At 42.5% G+C, this 22,782-nt stretch overlaps 1 protein-coding gene across 3 annotated transcripts in view; it reads right to left on the bottom strand.

The window, feature by feature from the left end:
• Positions 1-20,609: 20,609 nt before the first annotated feature.
• Positions 20,610-22,782, bottom strand: part of HEPH (hephaestin) — a 49,169-nt gene continuing 46,996 nt past the window's right edge. For all 3 annotated transcript variants that reach the window (XM_081178678.1, XM_081178680.1, XM_081178679.1), the window contains exons 20-21: positions 22,391-22,423; positions 20,610-20,949 (exon numbers count right to left, since the gene is read on the bottom strand). In XM_081178678.1, coding sequence (XP_081034804.1) covers positions 20,711-20,949; positions 22,391-22,423 — 272 coding nt within the window. In that variant the 3' untranslated portion in view covers positions 20,610-20,710. The remainder of the gene's footprint in view (positions 20,950-22,390; positions 22,424-22,782) is intronic.

Here is a 22,782-nt window from a genome sequence, read left to right as displayed (position 1 = left end):
GTAGCAGCAGCAGCAGCAGCAGCAGCAGCAGCAGCAACAACAACAACAGAATCAACAACAATTTTATTATTTCTGTGCCGCCTATCTGACTGGGTTGCCCCAGCCACTCTGGCTAGTAACCTTCAGTAGTCCTCCTCTCCATGAATCTGTCCAATCCTCTTTTAAAGCTATCCAAGTTGGTGGCAATCACTACCTCCCGTGGAAGCAAGTTCTGTAGTTTAACTCTGCACTGAATGAATGACTTTTTATCTATCCTGAGAATCCCTATATTTCCTGATACTGCCAGCATACCCTCCAACATTCCTCAGAGGAAAATAGGGAAATTTCTTACTCCCCCTGCAAAGGACACTCCTCAAGACCCCATTTTTGTTCCCAGTCCTGTAGAGCATTTCCTATCAGAAGACAGACAAGTTCTACCACCACTACGTCAATGGGATACAGCACACCCACCCACCACTGTCCTGAGAAAACCTCTGAATCCCTATTTTATTCTTTTGTAGCTTTACAAAACAAACAAACAAACCCTCAATTTATTAAAAAAACCCAAGACTCCTTGCACCCCTCTATGCTCCTCCTTTCTTCCCACCCAGGATGGCCCAGCTCTCTGCCTGCCCCTCACAGCAAACACGTCATGCAGGGCTGGGGCCTGGCAGTGGCAGCATCTCCTCCTCCTCCTCCTCCACCCGTCCTCCAGTAGCCATTACAAGCTGTCCAAGACAGGAGGTCAGCAACGGCAGCCATGGAGAGACCATGAAGCGGCCATAGAGAGGTGAAAGGATGCTCTCTTGCAGCTGCCACAGCTGCTGCCACCACTTGGGGCAAGCATTGTTGGCACTGGTTTGTGCTGATGGGAGAAATAGGGACATTCCAGGACTAAATCAGAAGCTGGATGACTTTTGTAATTCCAGGACTGTCCCTGGAAACTAAGGACACTTGGAGGGTATGCGTTAGCTTACAGAGCCCTTCAAAACTGTTCTTTGTCTGTGTCCCACTTGAAAAACCTATTCTCTACTTCTTTAGCCTTCTCTCTTGCTAGAAGGTACAATAAGAATGAGTCGTTTCCTCCAGCCATCTGCTAGCCTTCTTGGGATCATTTACCTGCATCAAGAAACAATTGTCTAGCAATTACTTCCCACAATGCCTGTATATATCAGGCTACTGATACTCCTTTGCCGAAATCCAATACCCTGACCAGCTATTGTCTTAAGGCAAGGGTGGGGAATTTTCAACCATCCAAGACTCATCTAAGACCTACTGTCTCTGACCTTTGGCCAGGCTCTTTGGGGCTGATAGAAACTTGGAGTCCAATCCTGTCTTGAAGGTCATGGGCTCCTCATCCCTGATTCAAGGCTAGTCGAATAAATAGTCCTATTAACAAAAATATGATAGCAAACATTATTGCAATAATTGCTTTTTTGTATAATAATAATAATGTTGAAATTATCTACCTTGGAACATGAGAAATGCCTCTGATGAGTAATAGCTATGGGCTCTTTCAACTGAAATCTATTAGTATGATGTCCATTTAATTTTTGAAATGCATTCTATGAAGCATCTCAGAAGAATTTCACAATGCAATAAAATGTATCTACACTTATATAAGGCAATTTTGAGATGAACTGGGGACTCAGAAGAGCTTGGATACCTTATTACCTGTACTACCGAGGCAAAATGAAAGCGGGCACAGAGGGGATGCAGAAGCCTGCCCCCCCATTGCCGACGGTATGGCTGTTTCAATGAAATTCAGAGCCCCCTGCAGCTGGATTAAAGCACAAACAGGAAAGCTGGGAGACTGAATTGTGGTAAAGGGTGTTGTTTAAGCTGTCAATTTCTGTAATTTTTTCAACCCCATGACATTCTTTTAAGACCAAACTAATGCACAACATTCTAAATGTGACTGCACCATAAATTTATTCTTACATAATCTTCCCCATTTATATAAGTGTTTACTGGCAGAGAACAGAATAGGAAAGTCCTAGAGGGAGGTCAATTTTGGAAGTTTGCCGATTAGTTGGAGAGCTGGGTTGTTGCATTAACTAGTGCTCACAAGGCACTGTGCATATACAATGGTCTTGCAGGTCCTTCCTGTTTATGTTTAATTAGCAGTGACTCCAAGTAAGACAATCTTCAAGGCTCAGAAAGGTAAACGACAGGGCTTCAATTCAAAGCCATCGCTCTAATGAAAGGTAGTATCCTTCCATATTGAAGTGTTCTGAGTTCGTCAAATGAGAGCTCTTCTAAGTGGGAGCTCTGGGAAAGGCCAGAGCTCAGTTAAATGAACAACACATTTGCATGCAGAAGGTCTTCAACTCCATCTCTAGCAGCTCCAGATAGGACTGGGAATGTTCTGAAACCCTGAAAACCTGCTGCCAGTTAATGCTGAGTTAGCCGGACCAACGATCTGACTCGTTCCGATCATTGAGTTCATCCTCACTTTGGCTGCCCAGCCCCCCCCCCCCCCGCATTTTGCTTGTGTTGTCTGAAAGCTTTTCCTCATTGTTCCATAGCCGTTCCATGTGAAAATCTGATCCAATCCACAGAAGTGGATCTTTGCAGATGCATGGGAAATCTGAAGAGTAGTTTTGCTTAACGGAGCTCCAATTCAGTGGGTGAGGTGGGATTTTGCAAGGCACCGCCGTGAAAGAACAAGAAAAGCTGTTGGACTCAAGGAAATTAACCGAGCAATACGATCAAAATATGGGTGGTCAGACAAAAGTGTGGATGAGCCCTCATTGTAAGGCTGAGCATTGCTGAGCATTTGTTGTTCCTGCTAGAGAAATGTAACAACCTTGGGTAATATATCCCCCACACAAAGGCTGCTGTTTAAGGTCTACTTGCAGGGTCTCACTCTGATTTGCTTTGTGCCATTCTCCATGAGTCAGGCAGTCCTTGGGAACATCCACTCAGTGTGGATGTTGATGAACCCTTTGAAAAAGAGGGATGTGACTTGTTCCTGAGTCACCTTGGCAACTCTTTGTGAATGTACTCTGAAGGTGAGAGCCAAACTGGAGTCCCTTCTCTCTCATTTTTAACCATAGCACAGCTGTGAGGAGCTCGGAATTGGATTGGAGCAGCTGTGGAAGCTTAACCATTATTTTGCACCAACTGGCACCCACAAAGAAAGCCACCTTGGACATGTTTTCACATCTGCAGGAGCAGAGGTGTCAGATCAACATATCAAGAGTAATGGACCAGGGTTCAAATTCCCCACTTGAGCACATGAAAGCTCACTGAGTCTGGCCTTGAGCCAGTGGCTGCCTATACCACAGGATTGTCATGGAGATCAAGCAAGAGAACCACCTGCACCATCTTGAATTCCTTGCAGAAAAAGGTGGGCTATAAATGCAAGAAATAAATAAATATCATCACATCTTATGCAGGGGTTCATTCCAAGGATTCCGTACATACATGAAAATTGCCTTTACCAAAACCCTTGAAGTCACCAGGATCAGGGACAACCCCTAAACCAGCTAGGGAGACTTTGCCATAGTTTTTAGCACCTCCACAGTTGGTGAATGTGGCTGTTGTCAAACTGGCTTCTTTTCAGGGCTGTCCCAAATCACCGGCAATGTATTGCAACAACTTCATGGTGAGTTCCAGCACCTGTTTTTCCTGGGGGTGGGGCGGGGTAGAGCACATTACAAACATAGTAAAAGCATTCGTAAACATTACATAAAACATCAAAAGTACACAACCAAATTAAACAATTTCCACAGAAACCCTAATACGATCTAAAATAAAGATACAAGAAATTAATATCAAAGCCAGCAACAATTCACCTCCACCCCAACCCCCCTAAACAATACTCCAACCCAAGAGTCTGTTCAGCAGCCTCAGCTTTCATAGCTGGAGTCAATCAGGGCCCCACCTTCTCAGACCAGGTCGTGGGGTGGGAGTAGGGGTGGGCAGCCGGGACTAACAGCCAAGATGGTTCAACTGCATATGGTTGAAACTGTGCAAGTCAAATCTACGTAGGTTGTGATCACACTGTAAATAAATCAATATCTGGAGCGAATGTGGTCTCAGGCTGAAGAAGCTGGCCACTTTGTTTTAAAGGTTCTGCTGTGCTCACAGCCATAAGGTTGTTTTTGGGTTTTTTGGTCATATTTCGATAACAATTGAATTTTGTGTCTGGTAAACATCTGTCCTTGGCATATGCTGGCACCTTTTAAGTCTGAATGACTCAGCCAGACTCATCATCAGCCGGATACTTTCCTTAGGCATCTCTTAGGCGGAGGAAGCAATGGAAGCTCAGGGTCAGGGCCAACTTGGCATGAAATCTTCAACATTACCACCCAAAAGCCCAAATCGTTTTTTTTTATCCTTGGTAAACACTGGAGGGGGCAGATTTTGTAGGCACACAGAAGCATATTGCTGAGGACACTTTGAGCAGGCCATGTGCTTCAGTTTATTGATTTACTTGGTCCCACAGGTTATAGACACAATTACCTCTAAAGTTAATAGTAATCATCATCATCATCATCATCATCATCATCATCATCATCATCTGCCAAGAGGAACAATCAAGCCAGAAAATTTTCTTACACTTCTTTGCTGGGATAAAATGGTCTTCACCAGGTGCCAGGCATCCAACAGGAAAGTCCAAACCTTCCCCATACTTAGATCAGAGTTGAGTTGGGCCCTTCCATTAAGACTGCTCTGTAAACTGTGGTTAGGAAGCTTGAGAGTAGGCGCTGTGCTCCCAACCTCTTCCCCTCATGGTGAGTTGGTACATCTAGGAATGGATATTGAGGCTAACAGACAGAACACCCAATTTAGGAGGGGGGCAAATGACCACCCAAAGAGTGGTGAATAAGGGAAACCAAGGGAAACAGGTCCAATGCCACCTCTTGGGTCAGCAAGGGGGCCACTGGGGTCGGCGCTGATTACAGCAGCATCTTTTCTATTTTCTTTTTTCAAACAAACAAACAAACAAATAGGGGTGGTTAACTTGTTTTCAGCCCGAGGGCTGCATTGATGGTCTGTCACTCTAACGAAGGCCTTGGTGGAGGATGGGCCACACACACACACACACACACACACACACACTACTGGTCAGGCAGGCAGTGTTCTCTTGCCATGTCCTCATTTCACTCTTTATCTCATACACATAAATACAACCTCTCACACAAAAACATTTACGTACACACATGTCACACAGAGAGAATACCGGTACATACCCTCCATCATTTCTTGGATGAAAATAGGGACATCCTATTCAATAATAAAAATAATTTTATTATGGTTGCCCCAGCCATTCTGAGCCGCTTGCAAAATATATAAAAACATAAGAAAAACATTAAACATTTTTTTAAAAAAAACCTTCCCTATACAGGGCTGCCTTCTGATATCTTCTAAAGGTTGCAAACTTATTTTCTTGGCTCAGGGATTGCATAAGTCTATACCCCCCAACATTTATCTGATGTGAAAACAGGGATGTCCTAAGGAAAAACAGGGCATTCTGGGATCAAATAAGAAACCAGGATGACCTCTTTAAATCTGGGACTGTCCCGGGAAATTAGGGACACTGGGAGGGTATGGGAGAATAGCATTTCCAATGCTCCCCATTCCAGTGCTGGAAATGCTGTCTTTACTTCACACAGATTGTTCTGTGCAAAGTAAAACACAGCATTTATATCTACCCCTCACAAACTCCAGTGCTGGGCTGTGCCCTTGTCAATGTTGTCTTTCAGTCTTCCAAGAGCAGGGAGGTTTTATTAGCACTCTGGTACTTAGCACTAAGTTCCAAGTGCCCATTAGAGAGAGTCTTAAAGCTGTGGGGGCTGACTGGCCAAATACATGTTGCTGCCTTAGGTGAAGGATAAGGCAGCACCTCCCACAGTTCATGTACAAAAGCCAGCCAGGCAGAATGCTGGTGCAGGATAGCATCCTCCAATCTTCCGGAGGGCAGCAGGGCAGCTTAGAAACTGCAGTGTGGGCAATGTGGCACACAGCTTTGTCCATGTCCTCACCATTTGCTACCTGAGGCAGCTGCCTCACTCTGTCTCATAGAAGAGCTGGCCTTATTGTGGGGGCTGCTGGATTCCTTACTACTACTACTATTTATTAAATTTGTATACTGCCCTATTCCTGCAGGTCTCAGGGCAGTTCACAACATAAAGCCACAATATAAAAAACACAAAATGCATAGTAAAAACAAGAACAACCCAACAACCCCCCGTTCTTGTGGTTTGGCAGTTTGGATCCAACCTGCAGGCCCCAGGTTAGCTACCCCTGGTTTATTGTCAGGGTTACTGTCAGGCAGGCATGCTCAAGGTGACAGCTACTGGCTTTATCGTTTTTACTTAAAATATGCATATTATCATTTTGTATAGCAAAGCAAACATGTGTAGCATCCAAGTAGAAGAAACAAACTCCATTTCATTCCTAGAGTTCTGTTGGTGCTGTGATTTAAGTGAGCTTGAAATGTGAACCTGCATATGATCAAAATATTTCTTAGAAGAAAATCACGATTGCCAAGATGGACCCCTCCTTCTGCTCTAACATATCAAGAATCTAGAAGAAGTTGTACAGCATGACTATAAAGTCCAGGATCTAAAATTACCTAGCACCATTACTCCTTCTCCTATTTTATTCCTTTTCCCCTGTTCAATCAAACTACAGTTTACTTTGATGTCTGACTTGGCAAACTCTGATATGTGGGATTCCCTCTAAACCAAGATTGCAAGGGACACAGTTTAATTCTAGTTTCCTGGCTTTTGCTTTTTGCCTTTGTTGCAGTGGTTGGCCAAAGCGTTCTTTTGGGGGCTCTAATGAGGGCACTGATGCGGGAATGCAGAAAACATTTGCACCGCTGTACCAAATATCCTTTGAACACGGAGGTTGTGTTTAGCCTCATGACTGATAGAAAGAGTTTCCGTTGGCAAGGCCAGGGTCAAGAAAGTAGGAGGAACATTGGGTGGCTGGACTCAGTGGTAGTTGTGGGGTGAGTGGCATGGCAGGATGAATGGGACTTGTTGGAAGCAGTGGATATTGCTAACAAGGTACATATATAACTTTGCTATGTTTGAAGGAGGAAAAAACAAAAACAAAGAACCAAACCCTCACTTGGTCATATTTTCTTGCAGTCCCAGCCCCAATTTCTCATCAACACTCAGAGGTCAGAAACTATGTGCTTATTTCTCATCTCTTAAGAGCACTGTAGGGCTGTATTGCCTAATCCTGGAAGACCTTTAATCTTCATAATTTGGATTGCTAGTATTCAAGATTGCTGTTGTTCTCAGGTCCTGTTTGCCACCTTCCCATGTCCAAATAGGATTTGGGACACAAGGCCTCAAAACTTTAGGTGATTTTTTTAATCTAGCAATTCATGAAAGTACAACCATAGTCACCATGCTGCCATTTCTTAAGAGAAAGTTGCAAACAAAAGTCTACTGGAATACGCCTTTCATGGATTGCAACATTGATTTTTATTTTTATTTTTTTCACCTAAAGTGCTTGTGAGTTACATAATATCCATGGAGAGAGCCCAGAGCTTGCTATGATTGATGGTTCAGGCTGCAAGTTCTGCCTTTTCTGGGAAATCATTTCTGAGAGGTACACAATGGCAGTTCTGAGCATCAAGTTCTGTCCAATGCACAAAGAACACAGTTTCTTGTTTCTTTTTATCTTTTAAAAATGTTATTGCTTTATTAATGGGGGGGCGTGGGGCGTAAACATAGCAAAAAGAAAAGAAACAAAGAATAAAAAAAAATAAAACCAAAAAGCACCACAGCCAGGTAGGACAAAAGTACAAACATACAGCACAGCTCCAAAGGAATAATAATGTCTTAACTCATACAAATCTCCCATTTACTCCACCTATATATTCTCCACCTATGAGTTCCATCATTATTGAGAATAAAGGTATCTGGCTCAATTAAGACTATATAGAATAAAGGGTCTGTATGCTCTTAATTGAGCCAGACATTTGCATATACCAGTGGCCCTGAGTGACCATGTGCCTCAATATTCGAATATGAAATAAAATAATATATATGGGGGGGGGGGGAGTAGAATTGGTCATCAACCTCTGTCCTTTATATACTTGTAGTTTGTGAGGTATCATTTCAAGCAGGGCCATTTCCAGAAAGCTTACAAAATGTGTTATACAATGACCTAATTATTCACCTACCACCACCTACTAGGTTGGAACTGGCCCAACATTGGAGATCTCATTCCCACTTCACCTGAAAGGATGAACAAGGTGGAACAAGGTGTGGCAGCTGGCAATTGTAGAAAAGGAGCAGAACAGACAGATTAAGGCTTATCCACGCTTACCTTTTCTCCACTCTCTCCAGGCATGGTTCACAATTTAAAGCTCTGTGTCAGAGTATCCATTTTTGCCCTGAACTTTCCCAGTGGAAACCTGCTCTTTAAAGCTCAATCAGAGCAAACATCAATCCACAGAAAACCCAGAAGTGACTTTTGCTCTGATTCAGCTTTAAAGACCAGGTTTTTGGAGGGAAAGCTCAGAGGGGGGGAATAAATGCTTTGACCTGAGTGTTAAAGTGTGGACCTCTGTCTGGAAAGAGCAGTGCAAAATATAAGTGTGGATAAGCCCTATTGAGAAATCAAAAACATCCTTCTCTGCTGTTTGGTCTCCTTTCTTCATCTATTATGGACTGGTACTATATCTAAGCATTTTGACCTCTAGCCTAAAAATTTGTGAATTACTTCCTTCAGTCTTCTAAATGGCTGTTTCTTCATCTTACATATTTTGTGATCTCTGGATGCTTCAATTTGCTCCCCACCCCATCAATGGGTGCTGGCACCAATATCACAGTCAGTTCTTGTTGTATTAGTGCTACATGGTTCTCATTTAACATTAATAAAAAGGGAGGGGGGAAGAAATGTGATTTGCGTTCTTTGTGCCATGTTCATTTGCTTATGTTGCTTTGTTTGCAGCACTGACCCTGGAAGTATTCATGGGCGTTGCAGCCAACAGGAGAAATTTGTTGTGTCACACCCTCACTGTGGGGTCTGTCAGCTGTTGCTCATTTCCACCAATTACATTCCTATGCTCAAATTATGATGAATATCTTTATGCACAACTTCAGAAGAGCCATCGAACATAGAATGACACTCAGTGCTTGCTGCTCAGCTAGCAATTTTGCTGAATTAAATTTACTATATTAAGTTCCAAGCCTCATACTGTGCTTGCCTAATAAGAAAATTACATTCATATTTTATTGATGAACTATTAAAAAGGCAATACAGAAGTTTTTCAGTAGGTGCACGCACATTTGTTAATCTTCCAGAGTAGATTTTGCTCAGTGCTTTGGGAAGCTACAAACCTTGTTTGGGAAACTAAAGCAATCAGTGTTGAGAGTATTTAGTACCCTCTTCCCATAGAAACAAGGCAACACAGGGAAGGATTGGGTTGTTTTTGATTTTATTATTTTTTGTGAGTTTTTATATTGTGATTCTGGGACACAGGTGGCGCTGCGGTCTAAACCACAGAGCCTAGGGCTTGCCCAACAGAAGGTCGGCGGTTCGAATCCTCGCGACGGGGTGAGCTCCTGTTGCTCAGTCCCAGCTCCTGCCAACCTAGCAGTTCGAAAGCACATCAAAGTGCAAGTAGATAAATAGGTACTACTCTGGCGGGAAGGTAAATGGCATTTCCATGCACTGCTCTGGTTCGCCAGAAGCGGCTTAGTCATGCTGGCCACATGACCTGGAAGCTGTACACCAGCTCCCTCGGCTGATAAAGAGAGATGAGCGCCGCAACCCCAGAGTAAGCCACGACTGGACCTAATGGTCAGGGGTCCCTTTACCTTTACCTTATATTGTGATTCTATGTTGTAACCGTCCTGAGACCTGAGGGGATAGGGTGGTACAAAAAATTAATAAATGATAGTAATAATAAAAGGAACTGCTTTTGGCCCATACAAAAAACTTTTCTTCATCACCTATTAATACATAAGTTTTTTGCGGGGGGTGTCCCAACTACACCTGGTTTTGCTGGTTCAGTAGGCTTCTTCTCATAGACTCTTAATGGCACATACACAGGATCACAGGTTTGGACCCAAAGATATCATCCATATTGACCCTCCAAACTGATAACAGTATTTTTAACATAAAGTAATTTTAGAATATTTAAAAGTAAATTAAAAAAAATATATTATGAGGGGGCATTAAAAAGGGCAAAGTTTTTCAGTGTTGGAGGGGAGCTTTGTCCCATATGTCAAAAATCTGAAAAAAGATACTTAATGCTTCCAGACCTAAACATATTTCCTCCGAAGTCCTATTGATTTTGGTTGTCTGATCCAGCCTTCTGCAACCTGGTGCCTGTTTTGGACTACAACTCCCATCAGCCCCTGCCAGACAGACAATATAAGGCCATGGCTGATGGGAGTTGTAGCCCAAAACATCTGGAGGACACCAGCTGGAGAAGGAGGGTTTAAATTTGAAGCAAGCATGCTTAGGATTGCAGGCTTATTTTAAGATTTTTATTTATTTATCATTTGATTTTGAAAAATGAACCTTTCCTTCAAGTTTCCACAGGGGTCCAAGGATGGGGTTGGTGAGGTACCTCTGCTTCTCCTTAGGCTCCACCTATGCAAAATAATTAATCTTCTCGCTCCTCTCCCAGTTGCTGACCCAACAGCCAATCACTTTCCCACATGCATCCTTTTTCCTATCTTGATCTTCAATTTTAAGATACAGTTCTCCAACCAACCAATGTTTACAAAATGGGTATATTAGGGGAAGGTGCATAAAATTGAATATATTAGTGAAAACAACATACAAAATAATATTAGGGAAGATTGTCTGCAGAAACTATGTCCATTAGTCAAAACTGCATGGAAAAATATGTTCATTGGGAGAATGTTGAAGCATTTTCATGAGGATATTATTATTATTATTTTTTAAAAAGCACAAATTGCTGCAGAAATGTAGAGAACTGAATTTCAGATTTGGGGGGGGGGAGTGAAACAGAGAGAACCAAAATTGCCAGAGCCATGCATCCATATTCAAATCCCAGACAAATAGCAAGACAACACAAGGACCCATCATGACTACAGCATGTTGGCTTGAAATTGTGTTCAGAATTATGAATTTTATAAGAGACAGAAAGTGAAATTTGCTCTTGTCCCTCAGATTCTGCCTTATTACTTTTGAGTCCTTTATACGGGACATTTCTGAGGCAACTCAACAAAACCTTTATAAACTGAGTACAATTTCCAGCATTGTTTGACATCTGAGAATTCACACAGGCTGTTGTCAAAGCAGATGATAATAAATTGTATGCTCTCACAGAATAAGGTTACCAGACGTCCCCATTTCCCGGGGACAGTCCCTGGATTTACAAATCAGTCCCCATACAAAATCAATTGAAGTTGAAAAGTGTCCCTGGATTAATTGAAAAAAAAATAATCTGGTAACCTTATCACAGAATGCATTTTTGACACAATAAGAAACTGGAAGCCAAAGGGTCTGTAGGAGTTTTAAGCAAATAAATTTGGTTTTTCTGTTTCCAAAAATTACAGATAAAGTTGCAAGTCAAGCAACATTGATGCATGCAGGTTTGAGAACTGTAATTTCACACAATGTAAAACTGGTTCTATTGGCCACGCAGACTGGAGCTGATGAGCATTGCATTCCAACAACATCTGGAGGACAACAAGTTCCTTGCCTGTTTGACAAGCAAGGCCATCGGGTGGCTCACTTGTTCAGACAGGATGGGGGTGTGTTTTTGCACTTGGTTCTGGTGCTCTGGGTGTAGGTATATTACCTGCCTTGAAGGGGTTGCATTCCCCTTGAAGAACTGACTGTGTATTCTCAGGGTATTCCTAGATACAATACTGATGTTAGAGGTTAATAATAATAATAATAATAATAATAATAATAATAATAATAATAATAAAATTTATTTATACCCTGCCCTCCCCAGCCAAGGCCAGGCTCAGGGCGGCTAACAACCAATAATAAAAACAAGTTGATTGAAATACAACTTAAAAAACAAGGTTAAATACAACGTTAAAACATTAAAACATTAAAATGCAGCCTCATCACAGGAGGAGAAAGAAAAAAAGAAAGAAAGAGGGGGAGAGCATCAAACTGATTCTAAGCCAAAGGCCAGGCAGAACAACTCTGTCTTACAGGCCCTGCGGAAAGAAATCAGATCCTGCAGGGCCCTGGTCTCATGAGACAGAGCGTTCCACCAGGCCGGAGCCAGTGTTGAAAAGGCCCTGGCTCTGGTTGAAGCTAATCTAACTTTCTTAGGGCCCGGGACCACTAGGGTGTTGCTATTTATGGACCTTAAGGTCCTCCGTGGGGCGTATCAGGAGAGGTGGTCCCGTAGGTACGAGGGTTCTAGGCCGTGATGGCTTTATACCAGCTTTTACATTGGGTGGAGTATATGTGCATAGTTCTCTTCCAGGACTAAAAATGTCCTCCCCCCACCACACTCCTCCAGTAACTAGGGTTCCTTCCCACACCCCAGCTGGGGAAAATTGTTGGGATCATCTCTACTTGTTGCAGAGTCTATTTGCACTGTGATCACTGACATGTTCAACAAGAGTTTGGAATGTTTATATACAGTGGTACCTTGGGTTACAAACACTTCAGGTTACAAACTCTGCTAACCCAGAAATAGTACCTCAGGTTAAGAACTTTGCCCCAGGATGAGAACAGAAATCTCACGGTGGCAGCGAGAGGCCCCATTAGCTAAAGTGGTACCTCAGGTTAAGAACAGTTTCACGTTAAGAACGGGCCTCTGGAACGAATTAAGTTCGTAACCAGAGGTACCACTGTATCTGTAGTTTTAGATGTTAATGTTGCACAGCATAGGCCCAAATCAATCTTGCTGAAAACTGAAATCTATGAAGCTGCTCCTTTGAGAAGCTGTAGCTGTGTCTAGCAGGAGGAAAAGTCTCCTGTGAAGTATCCTTGTTTAGTGCTGAAGGCAGGCACAGAGGTTGTACAAAGGCTAATAGGCCACTAATGAGCTTTTCCAAGGCAAAGATTCCCATTAAATATAATGCAATTTAGCAATTCAGTTCCTTGAAAGGTCATAAATGCAATACAATTGCACTGTTTTTGCTTCTCAACAAATCAACAAGCTATTCCCTGGCAACAAAGAAGGGCACCTAGATACGGCATTTTGGGAGGTGCAGGGCAGAGGCACCAGGTCAGAGAAGCATTTACAGGAACCTACATGGGCAGTCTTTCTCCATGAAGATCAACAGCAGGAATCTTGGGTGCAATCTAGAGCTACAAATTTAATAAATGTGTGAAATGAGAGATGCTGCCTGTAAGAAACAGCTTTTGCTCCTGGAATGCCTTTCCTCTAATTTCCAGTGTTATGTGGCTGGTTTGGTAAGTGAAAACACAACTTACATTTCTCAAGGATGTGTCTTCTTTTATGCACCAAGGTGCAAAGTACCACTAGCAAGACCCATAGGTAGTTCCTTTGGCCAAAGGACTTCGAAAAGTTGATGCAAGTGTAGTGGGGAAATGATCGGTATATACATACATTGACAGATAGTCTACGATGTATGGGCAGTAAAAGAAAGTGTTAGAAGGATGTTCGGGAGTCAGTGTTGTAAAAAGAGCCAAGATTTCTATGAAGATGTGTGAAGGAATTTACTGGCATTGATGGATAAGTTTATGGCCTAGTTCTTCCTCTGTTCCTGTGATTTTATTCTGGTTTTAAGCTGTATTTCAATCGATTGTTTGATTTCATATTTTAATGTATTATATATTTTGATGTTAGCCGCCCTGAGCCTGGTCTTGGCAGGGAAGGGTGAGATATATTATTATTATTATTATTATTATTATTATTATTATTATTATTATTATTATTATACTACCTTTTGATATTCTGATAAGGCCATTGCGTAGATGCCTAATTGTAACCTCTGCCTGTTACGTGACATAGAAAGTGTGCATGTGCTTAGATGTGTTAATCTGGAAGCTTATAAAATTTAACCTGCTCTTGGAGGCCTTCTGAATTCATTCCCCAGAGGCTGCTGCTTTGACTGAAATAAAGGTGACTTAAACATCACAGCTGGTATAGTTAATTGAACAAAATCCACAGCACATGTCCAAAGTGAGTGACATCCTGCATTGACATGATGTAGACGATGAATCACTCAGTCAGATTCATTTGCTAAACGCCACTGGTCATCACCCAATACCCCCCTAGTTCATGCATTGGTTATGGCAAGACTGGATTACTGCAATGCGCTCTATAGGAGTTTTCACTTGTGCTTGATCTAGAAGCTGCAGTTAGTGCAAAATGCTGCACCATGATTGTTTAGTGGAGTTAGGCCTTGTTGGCATATAACCCCCTGCTCAGAGTGCTGCTCTGGTTGTCGATTTGCTACTGGAGCAAGTTCAAAGTTTTACTATTAGTATACAAAGTCCTTAGCAACCTTAACAACTGTTTATCTGTGGGACCGTCTTACCTCATAGATGCCCTCTCAAGGTGTGTTGAGTGTGGTGCCCACCGTTGGCTCTCCAGTTTGCAAATGGGACTATGGGCCCCAAAGGTTTAGTGATCCCTGACTTAGCAGTTTTACTTTTGTTGGGAGAATAGGCCTTTGCATAACTAAAGAGATGGTCAAGCACAGGCTGTGTGTCACCACAGACACTAAATAGCTGGAGATCCTTCAGCAACAGTCAAGACAAAAAAATCCACCAAAACAATTAATACATTTCCGTGCAAATTACAGTCAAGAGAATAGAGTCAAATGGTTGCAATGCAACAACTTAAACATACCATGTTACAGCAATTTGTTTCAACTTATTTTTATATTGTAATTTTAAAATTGTTTCAGCCCACCCCAGGAAATCTAAATTATCACAACAACATATACCAGTAATCCGTAGTGAGCAATATCATCCATCTCTCTCTGACCAGAAAGGGATAGGTAACAATTTACAGGTATTGCAGTAGTGTACACCCTCTAAGTCTGCTGTGGCCCTTGATTGAAATCCCAGGGCAGTAAATGACAGATAAATTGAAAAACAATAGGGTGATACTTGACGCTAGTCCTACTCAGAGGAGATGCATTGAAGTTACTGGGTGTGACTAACTTGGTTTCATTAAGCCTAGTGGGTCTACTCTCAGTGTGGAATACCATAATCAAATCTAAAGTAATAATAACATGGTGAGAATTGCATTGTTTGAAGAGAACATTGACTTAACAAACCCCCCCACTCCTTTGCTCTACTTTTAATGCTCTCAGATCATAGTAGAGTTGGAAAGCACCCAAAGGGTCATTTCCCTGCAATGCAGGAATATACAGCTAAGGTATATGATGGTCTTGTTGGTTCAAATTGGCCCAGGGGGCCTATGTGTGTATGGAGGGAGCCTTGCCACAGAAACTCCTGGAACTGAAAACTCCTTTGTAGGAGCAGTCAGGATTCTACTGTGTGTTTAATGGCAGCAATGGAGACGCCAGAATCCCCAAAAAGTGGGATGTGTCAGAGAAGGTCAGTATGGGTCTGATGAGCCAGAGTGTAAGTCATTTCTGGTTCCCCCTTCCACTATTTTACCTTGTGGTGAGATAACCTTGCTTCTCTAATGAACTTCTGGATTCAGAATGTTTGACTGCAGATGAAGGGGCCTGTTTGTTGATATAAAGGTTGCTCATCCAATGCAGCTCTTTCATGTATAAAGAAGCACTCAGCAACCCAGCCTTTGGTTTTGTATATACAGTTCATAGGACACCTGCAGCATAATGAATTGCTTGCTTCTGTGAAAAATGGAAATCCAGTGGAACCGATTCTCTGGCCAGCTAGTAAATGTGGATAATTGAGCCCATCAAATGCTAATATCCATTTGATAAAACTATTTTTATCAAATGGCTAAGGCTTTCCACTCCAGCACCCAGAGGACTTTATTAAATGGTGAGGCTGATGTTTACAGGGTTTTCTGTATCATTTATGTACGTAACTTCTGCCCCAGCCACCCCCCCCAAAAAAAACATTTTAATTATATAGCAACAAAACCATCCAGTCCCCCCCCTTTTCTTCCTTTGGCTGGTAACTGAATTAGCGGCCAGTTATAGACTGTTTCCCATGTTGTCTTGCAGAATCCGGATCCATATTTATGAGCTGATCAGGTCCCTCTCTCTCCAGGCTGTCCCTCCATTACCAAAGAGGATTTAATCAGATGCTAAAAGGATTTATTCTAATACTGGTTTTGAATGATGTGTGAATGTGAAAATGGTGTAGATGTATGCTTAGGAACATTTCAGTACACAGTGCTGTGCTCATCAAGTAAACACCATTATATTAATTATTTCTACAGAAGACCTTTGTGCTCCAGTTCCTGACTGAAATTTTCTTTCAAACTACTTTCCAAAACAAATTTCTCTTTTACACAAGAGTTTGTGGTGGCCAGACCAGGGCAAGTCCATGGCTAAACTCATGCACGTCAAATTCCTTGGCAGTCGGTGCAGAGAACTTGTTGAATTACAGATTTGGCACAGGACATTTAATTATTGGCTTTGGCTGAATTTAACCCCCACTGGTCTACTACCTCTAGTATTGCAAGACTGTCACAAGAGCAACTGGACTAAAATTGTCATCCAAAAGCTTTACTCCTCTGGTTCATCACAACAGTTATTATCATTGGGCTTCTGCAAAGCAGATAATTTAATTAGACAGCACTTTATATATCGAATGACAGATTAATTTGGCCACGGTAAAGGAAATTTTGTCCATGGTATGATTATTTCCCACCTAGTCTTCTTGACACATTGGCACCCTACTTGCAAAATTTAACAGTCCCAAAATACAGATGTGCTTTCACTTATGCAAGACTGAACATACTGCATTCCGCTGTTCTGCAGGGTCGGTTTAAAAAAATTCCACTGAAAAAGCATTTATGTCCATGTGGAGATGGCAGTATTGAATCAGTAGCTCATGTACTGCTAGATGATATTCTTTATAAAGATTTGAGGAGTGAGGTTATTACCCCTCTACTATACCAGGTTACTCAACCATTGCCACTATGTCTTTTCTTCTGACAGCTCAAAATATCCAGGTGACAGCAAAAACTGCAAAACATTTAGCAGGTACAATTAGAATAAGATCTAATATTTGATTAATTTTTTTAACATTGCTCAGCTATTTTTAATATATATATATATATATATATATGCAGGTTTTGGTGTCTTCGGGTGTCTTCCCGTGTAAGAGTTGGGGTGTCTAGGCGACGTTTCGACGAGGTCTCACTCGTCATCTTCAGGCTGGTGCTTTCGGCTTCTTGTTACTAGAACAGAGCAGGATCTCAGTGTTTGAGTTCCTATAAATACTGTTGAGGGGGTGTGGTGTATAGCCTCCAACGTTCTGGGCAGAGAGGGAGTTCCCAGGTTAGTGTGCCTTTTCTTCTTTTGTTCCTTAATTACTTGAGGGATATCTTGAGTGATTTCTTGAGTGATATTCTGAGTACCACTTAGGAGGGTCATTAGGTGTGGATTAGTTGCTAAAGCTTTCGTGTCTTGACCTCTTGAGCTTGTGAAGAGTTTTTCTGAGAAGATGGCTGTACTGCACTTAGTTGTGCTCTGGCTTGGCTTCGTGTATAGGGGCGAGCTGTGGTTTTGTGCCCTGTGCCAGCCAGATCTGTGTAGGGATTGCAGGGGGGTGCAGCATCCGGAGGTGCCACTATGGTTTGGCTACTGGATGGTGTCTGTACTTTATCTGTGGAGAGGGTCTGGGTTTGGGTCTGGTGTGGTTGATTGGAGATGGCGTTCTGTGTGTCTCTGGTTCTGGTGTCGGTTTTTGTGGGGAGGGCTAATTTCCAGATGTCTGGCAGGCGGGACGTGTCGTCACGCTTGTTCATGTTGTGAGGGTGTTTCTCTATCTCGATGGCTTCCATGGTTAGCCATGCTGATTCACATCTCGATGGCTTCGCCTAGACACCCCAACTCTTACACGGGAAGACACCCGAAGACACCAAAACCTGCATTCCTGTACCCGTGAAAATCTACGAAAGCATATATATATATATATATATATATATATATATATATATATATATATATGATTTCTTGGTTTACAAAATTATGTGCAATGTCTCTTTTCCCAAGTTACGTTTTCTACAGATCAGTTACATTTGTTGAGACATTAGTGTTACATTAGGAAGAAAAGCGGGGAAAGAGGTGGAGGGGGGCATGGCTTCTGTTTCACGTAGTGTATGTGTGGGGTTTTATGTCAGCGTCACTTGTGTGGGTTCTCTTTACTATTTGCCTGTATTCCTTTGGTGGTGAGAGGGGTTGGGGTTGGCCTAGGGTGTGGTTGTTTGTTTGTGATTGACTGTGGTGAACTTTGTTTTCATGTATGAGTGGTGTGTGTGTGTGTGTGTGTGTGTGTGTGTGTGTGTGTTTGGATCTGGTTAGCCATGCTGATTCACATGGTGTTGGCGGGTTCTTGTTGTCTTGTTGGGTTCTGTATGTGATAAAGGGTAACCATACAGGGGTGAAGGCGTCTTCTTCTATTTGTCCTTGTGTCAGTTTCAGTTTGTTGGTTAGTTTTTTCTAATAAGGCTATTTCCCATACTATTTGATAACATTGGTCTATGCTTACTCCTGACAGGTCACTGCCCAGCATTTTTTAAAAAAAATCAAAAGAAAGCCTATTGGCTCACATGTTTGGTCTGTGGCTAAAGGATCATGTATCAGTTTTGTCATTTGTATTGATGTAAAACTCCAGAACGTATTTTGTATAGTCAACTGTTTAACTCTATCCCCAGTATATTTTATCTTATCACTATGGCTAGTGGCTAATGCAAATAAAGTTTCTATCTATCTTGTCCATTCTGACAAATGGCAGCAGTGCCTGAAGACCCAATTCCTTTCGAGGAGGATATAAGTACATAATAGCCTGATACCAGTGGAGGAACTGGGGGTCTCAAATTTCAGTGGCACCCTGTGCGGTGCCAAAATTTGGTGCCCCTTGCCTCTTTGCTGAAAGATCAAGCCCTTTTGCGACATTTTCTTGTTGCATGTTTGAATGGGAAATGGTATATCTAACAGCATCACAGGTAGAGGAGAGTTCTACACATCACTTGGAATACAAAGTTGGGATCCATTCACAAGCTCAGCTGCCAGTGATGGATCAGTTCTGGCAAGGCAAAGCCAATGAGAGTATGTAGATCCTGCAAGAAATCTCTTGAAGGAAAGGAAAATAATGAGCAGGACTCAACTCTGGATCAATATGGAGAGTAGAAGACAACTAACTGATGCAATCAATTTTAAACTAATTGCAAACATAATGTTTGACTGTACATTGCATATTCATGGGATGTTTCTTGTTGGGTGGTGGTATAAGGGAATTGTTATATATATGGAAACTGAAAAATAAAGTTAAGAAGTGGGGGGAAGCAGCCAAGAAACAAGACTTTCAGGACTCTGAACAGAGAACAGGGATCAGAGCGCCTGTTCCAAGAGGCACTCAGCCTCAGCTGTGCTAATACCTCTTCTTTGCTTGGATGGAGGGGTGTGTGTATGTGTATGTGTGTGTGTGTGTGTGTGTGTGTGTGGAAGCTTCTGGCTTCTGTGTGGCTGGAAGGTAGCCTACTTCACATAGAGTCACTGCTGCTATTCTGCCCACTTTCTGCCTCAAGCCCTGTCTGGATGGGGGTGAACAGAGCTTACAAATTGCAAGCCTCCTGCTACTTAGAACAGCAAATTAATGTGTACCTTCACTCATTTGCCCCATCTAATGTTTATACAATCACAAGCCATCAAACACTGATTCCTCCATTTCATTTAATTAGCAGTCATGACTATTTTACTGCAATGGCCAATTAGGAAAAATCACCTCTTTTTCCCCAGCAGAGACAAACAGAAGTCACACTGTATGATTTCCTTGTTTTTACTTTCTGTTCATGAAGGGATGGGAGGAGATAGAAGCAGATCAAAGCAGGGAAAAGAATTTGCCGTTAGAAAACAGTCCCATAGAGAAAACAGTCCCATGGAGTATTTGCTCCCTCCTCCCCTATGCTTCCCTGGGAAGATTCCTCCCCACACATGTTGTTTCTCTTCAGTTGGCTGATAAGGTCAGTTAGGCCTGCTGGAGCAGATAGTAGCCCAGCAGACTGTCTGAAAAAACCCAAATAGGAGCAGAAGGAGAGAGAGCAGCAGGATGGGTGGCTTCCCTGAGCAAAAAAAAGACCAAGGGAATGCTGCAGATCCAGGAGCTTTGATCCACAGAATCATAGAATTATAGAGTTGGATGGGACTCCAAGGGTCATGTAGTCCAACCCACTGCAATGCAGGAATCACAGCTAAAGGGTCCCAAACAGATGGCCATCCAGCCTCTCTCTAAAAAACCCAATGAAGGGGAGTCCAATGCCTTCCAAGGGTGTCTGTTCTGCTGCTGCAGAGCTCTTCCTGATGTATAGCGCAATCTCCTTTCTTATAATTTGAAAAATTGCTCCGGATTGATCCTTGCTTGTCAGCTGACTCCCCAAGTTCTGGAGGATTACAGGATTATTGTATAAATGTGCCTGATTAAACTTATTGTGGCTTACTTTGAGTCCTGAATAAAAAGTAGAAAATTAGGCACTGGGTGGCATTTGGAGATGTTTCCTTTTTTATTTTCCCTAAGAGGACAACATCACGGGTGGTTTTGAAACATAGCTCCCAAAGTGATTTATTTTCATTTTTATTTTGCAAAAGGCATTTCAAGGCACTTCCTCCTTGCACGCAGCTCAAAGGCCACAAAAACCTCCGCCACTCTTCTCCAGATGTTAGTGCTTTTTTGTAGACATAAGCTTGAACCCTTCGTCTAGTATGGACCTCCTGTTGCGTCTCAGCCTCTTTTGTCTCTGCAGGTAAATTATCACTCCCAGAAAGGTGCAGGCAATGAGGAACAGCAAGACACCGGTGACGGCAAGGAAAATAATGGTCGCCTCTACTTGGCTATGTGCCAGTTTTGACCCGAACAAAACAAAGTGATGGCCATTGTCTTCATCTTCAGGAGGTGTCTCTGAGGACAAATGGATGATGAAAGGTCACTTTTTGTGGGCGGGTGGGGAGGAAATGAGATTGCATTAACGGAAGTTAACAGTACAGAATGACAGCAGCAAACAACCACTCTGCTGTCTTTTCAGTTTAAGGGCAAATTCACATTTTCCAAGGAAAAACAGGTACTAAGTCTGCAAAACCTCCACACAGTTAGATAGCTAGATGAGCAATAAGGCTAGTAGAGGAATCTTTTTCATTACCAGGAAAAGTTCAACCTGTTACTTGTACCATGCAAAGAACTTGGAACAACTTGGAACCAGTCCTTAGCCCACTTGACCACTTCGATCGCTGGAAATTATTTATTTATTAATTATTGTATTGTATTACAATTTGAATTCCATGGGGTGTTATGTTTCCACAGATGTCAGCCATCACAACGGCTAACTGGGCTTCCATCTTAACCAGAGTTTGAACACTGTTTGCAAACCATGGCTAAGAGGGAATCTTCCTAGCATTAGATGCAGTTAGTCAGTGAAGATGTAATAGCAAACTGTGGCTAAAGCTGACAAGGTTAATGGCTGCTTACCTGGGAAGCAGCAGTTTGCAGCCTGGTGCAGCCACGGCCCAATGTGTGGGCCATCTTCGGCACAGCACGACCACTGGGGGATGTTAGAACCTCCCCCCCTTGGCCATGTGGCTTGGCACCCAAACCCTTTCAAATGGGCCAGTTAGGAGGCTGTGTGTGAGACAGAGGTTGTGGCAACAGGCCTGGCTTCACTCAGGTCTATCCCTGTAGTATATATCCAGGCCACAACCAGACCTCTGCAACTCAGATTGCCATGGGATTCCATCTTAAGTCTCAACATAGTTTGCAAACCATGGCTAAGAGGGAATTTTCCTAGCATTAGCTAGTCAGAGTCAGTGAAGATGTACAGTGACGGGGGGAAAGTATTTGATCCCCTGCACATCAATCTCTGACTTTTGTCTTCTTGGTTTCTGGGGGCTTTCCTGATGTTATTCTGTCTCTCACACCTACAATAAACCTACCATTAAAATTATGGACTGGTCATTTCTTCGTCAGAGGCCAAACAGGCAAAGTTAGCAGGGGATCAAATACTCCCCCCCCTCACTGTAACAGCAAACCATGGTTAAAGCTGACAAGATAATTTGCAATGGTTATGGAAGAAGGGAGCTGGGTAGAGTGCACACAGAGAACACTGACTCCCAGTTTGCACTCACAGAATCATGGAATTGGAAGGAACCCAAATGGTAACCTGATCAACCCTGTGCAGTGCATGGGGTTTGCAGGGAGCCAGCAGCACTGGACCATTGGGTGAACTTGAGGAATGAAAGGAGAATAATGGTGGACAAAAAGGGTGCCTTGCTAGGCTTGACACCGGGAATTGTCCTTATTCAAGAATGCTCAAAAGGGGTATAAACCTGAGATGCAATGACAGCCATACCTGTATAGGAATTGGTCTTCAGAAGCACTGAATCTGAAAAGAAAGTACACAATTTAGTAGGAAGCTAATGGGAAGCACAAAAGGATGGCATAGGAAGCTGTGTTCTACTTAGACGAATGACGTCCATCCAATGTAACAGTTGCTGGGAAAAGATCTCTAAGGTTTCAGGCAGGGGACAACTCCCAGTCCTACCTAGAGATGCTGGGGACTGAATCTGGGACCTTCTGCATTCAAAGAAGATCTTCTAAGCACCAAACTGTGGCCCTTCCCAAGCACTGGGACACTGTACTGGAAATATTTTTATGGGGGAACTGTTTTTAAATGTTTACATTGTTTTAAATAGTTTTTACACTTCCTTCTTGGGCTGCAAACTGTTTCATTTGTTTTGTAAG

Source organism: Podarcis bocagei (genome assembly GCF_964188305.1).
Source record: "Podarcis bocagei genome assembly, chromosome: Z".
Lineage (NCBI taxonomy): Eukaryota > Metazoa > Chordata > Lepidosauria > Squamata > Lacertidae > Podarcis > Podarcis bocagei.
This window is presented reverse-complemented; position numbering and strand designations above follow the sequence as displayed.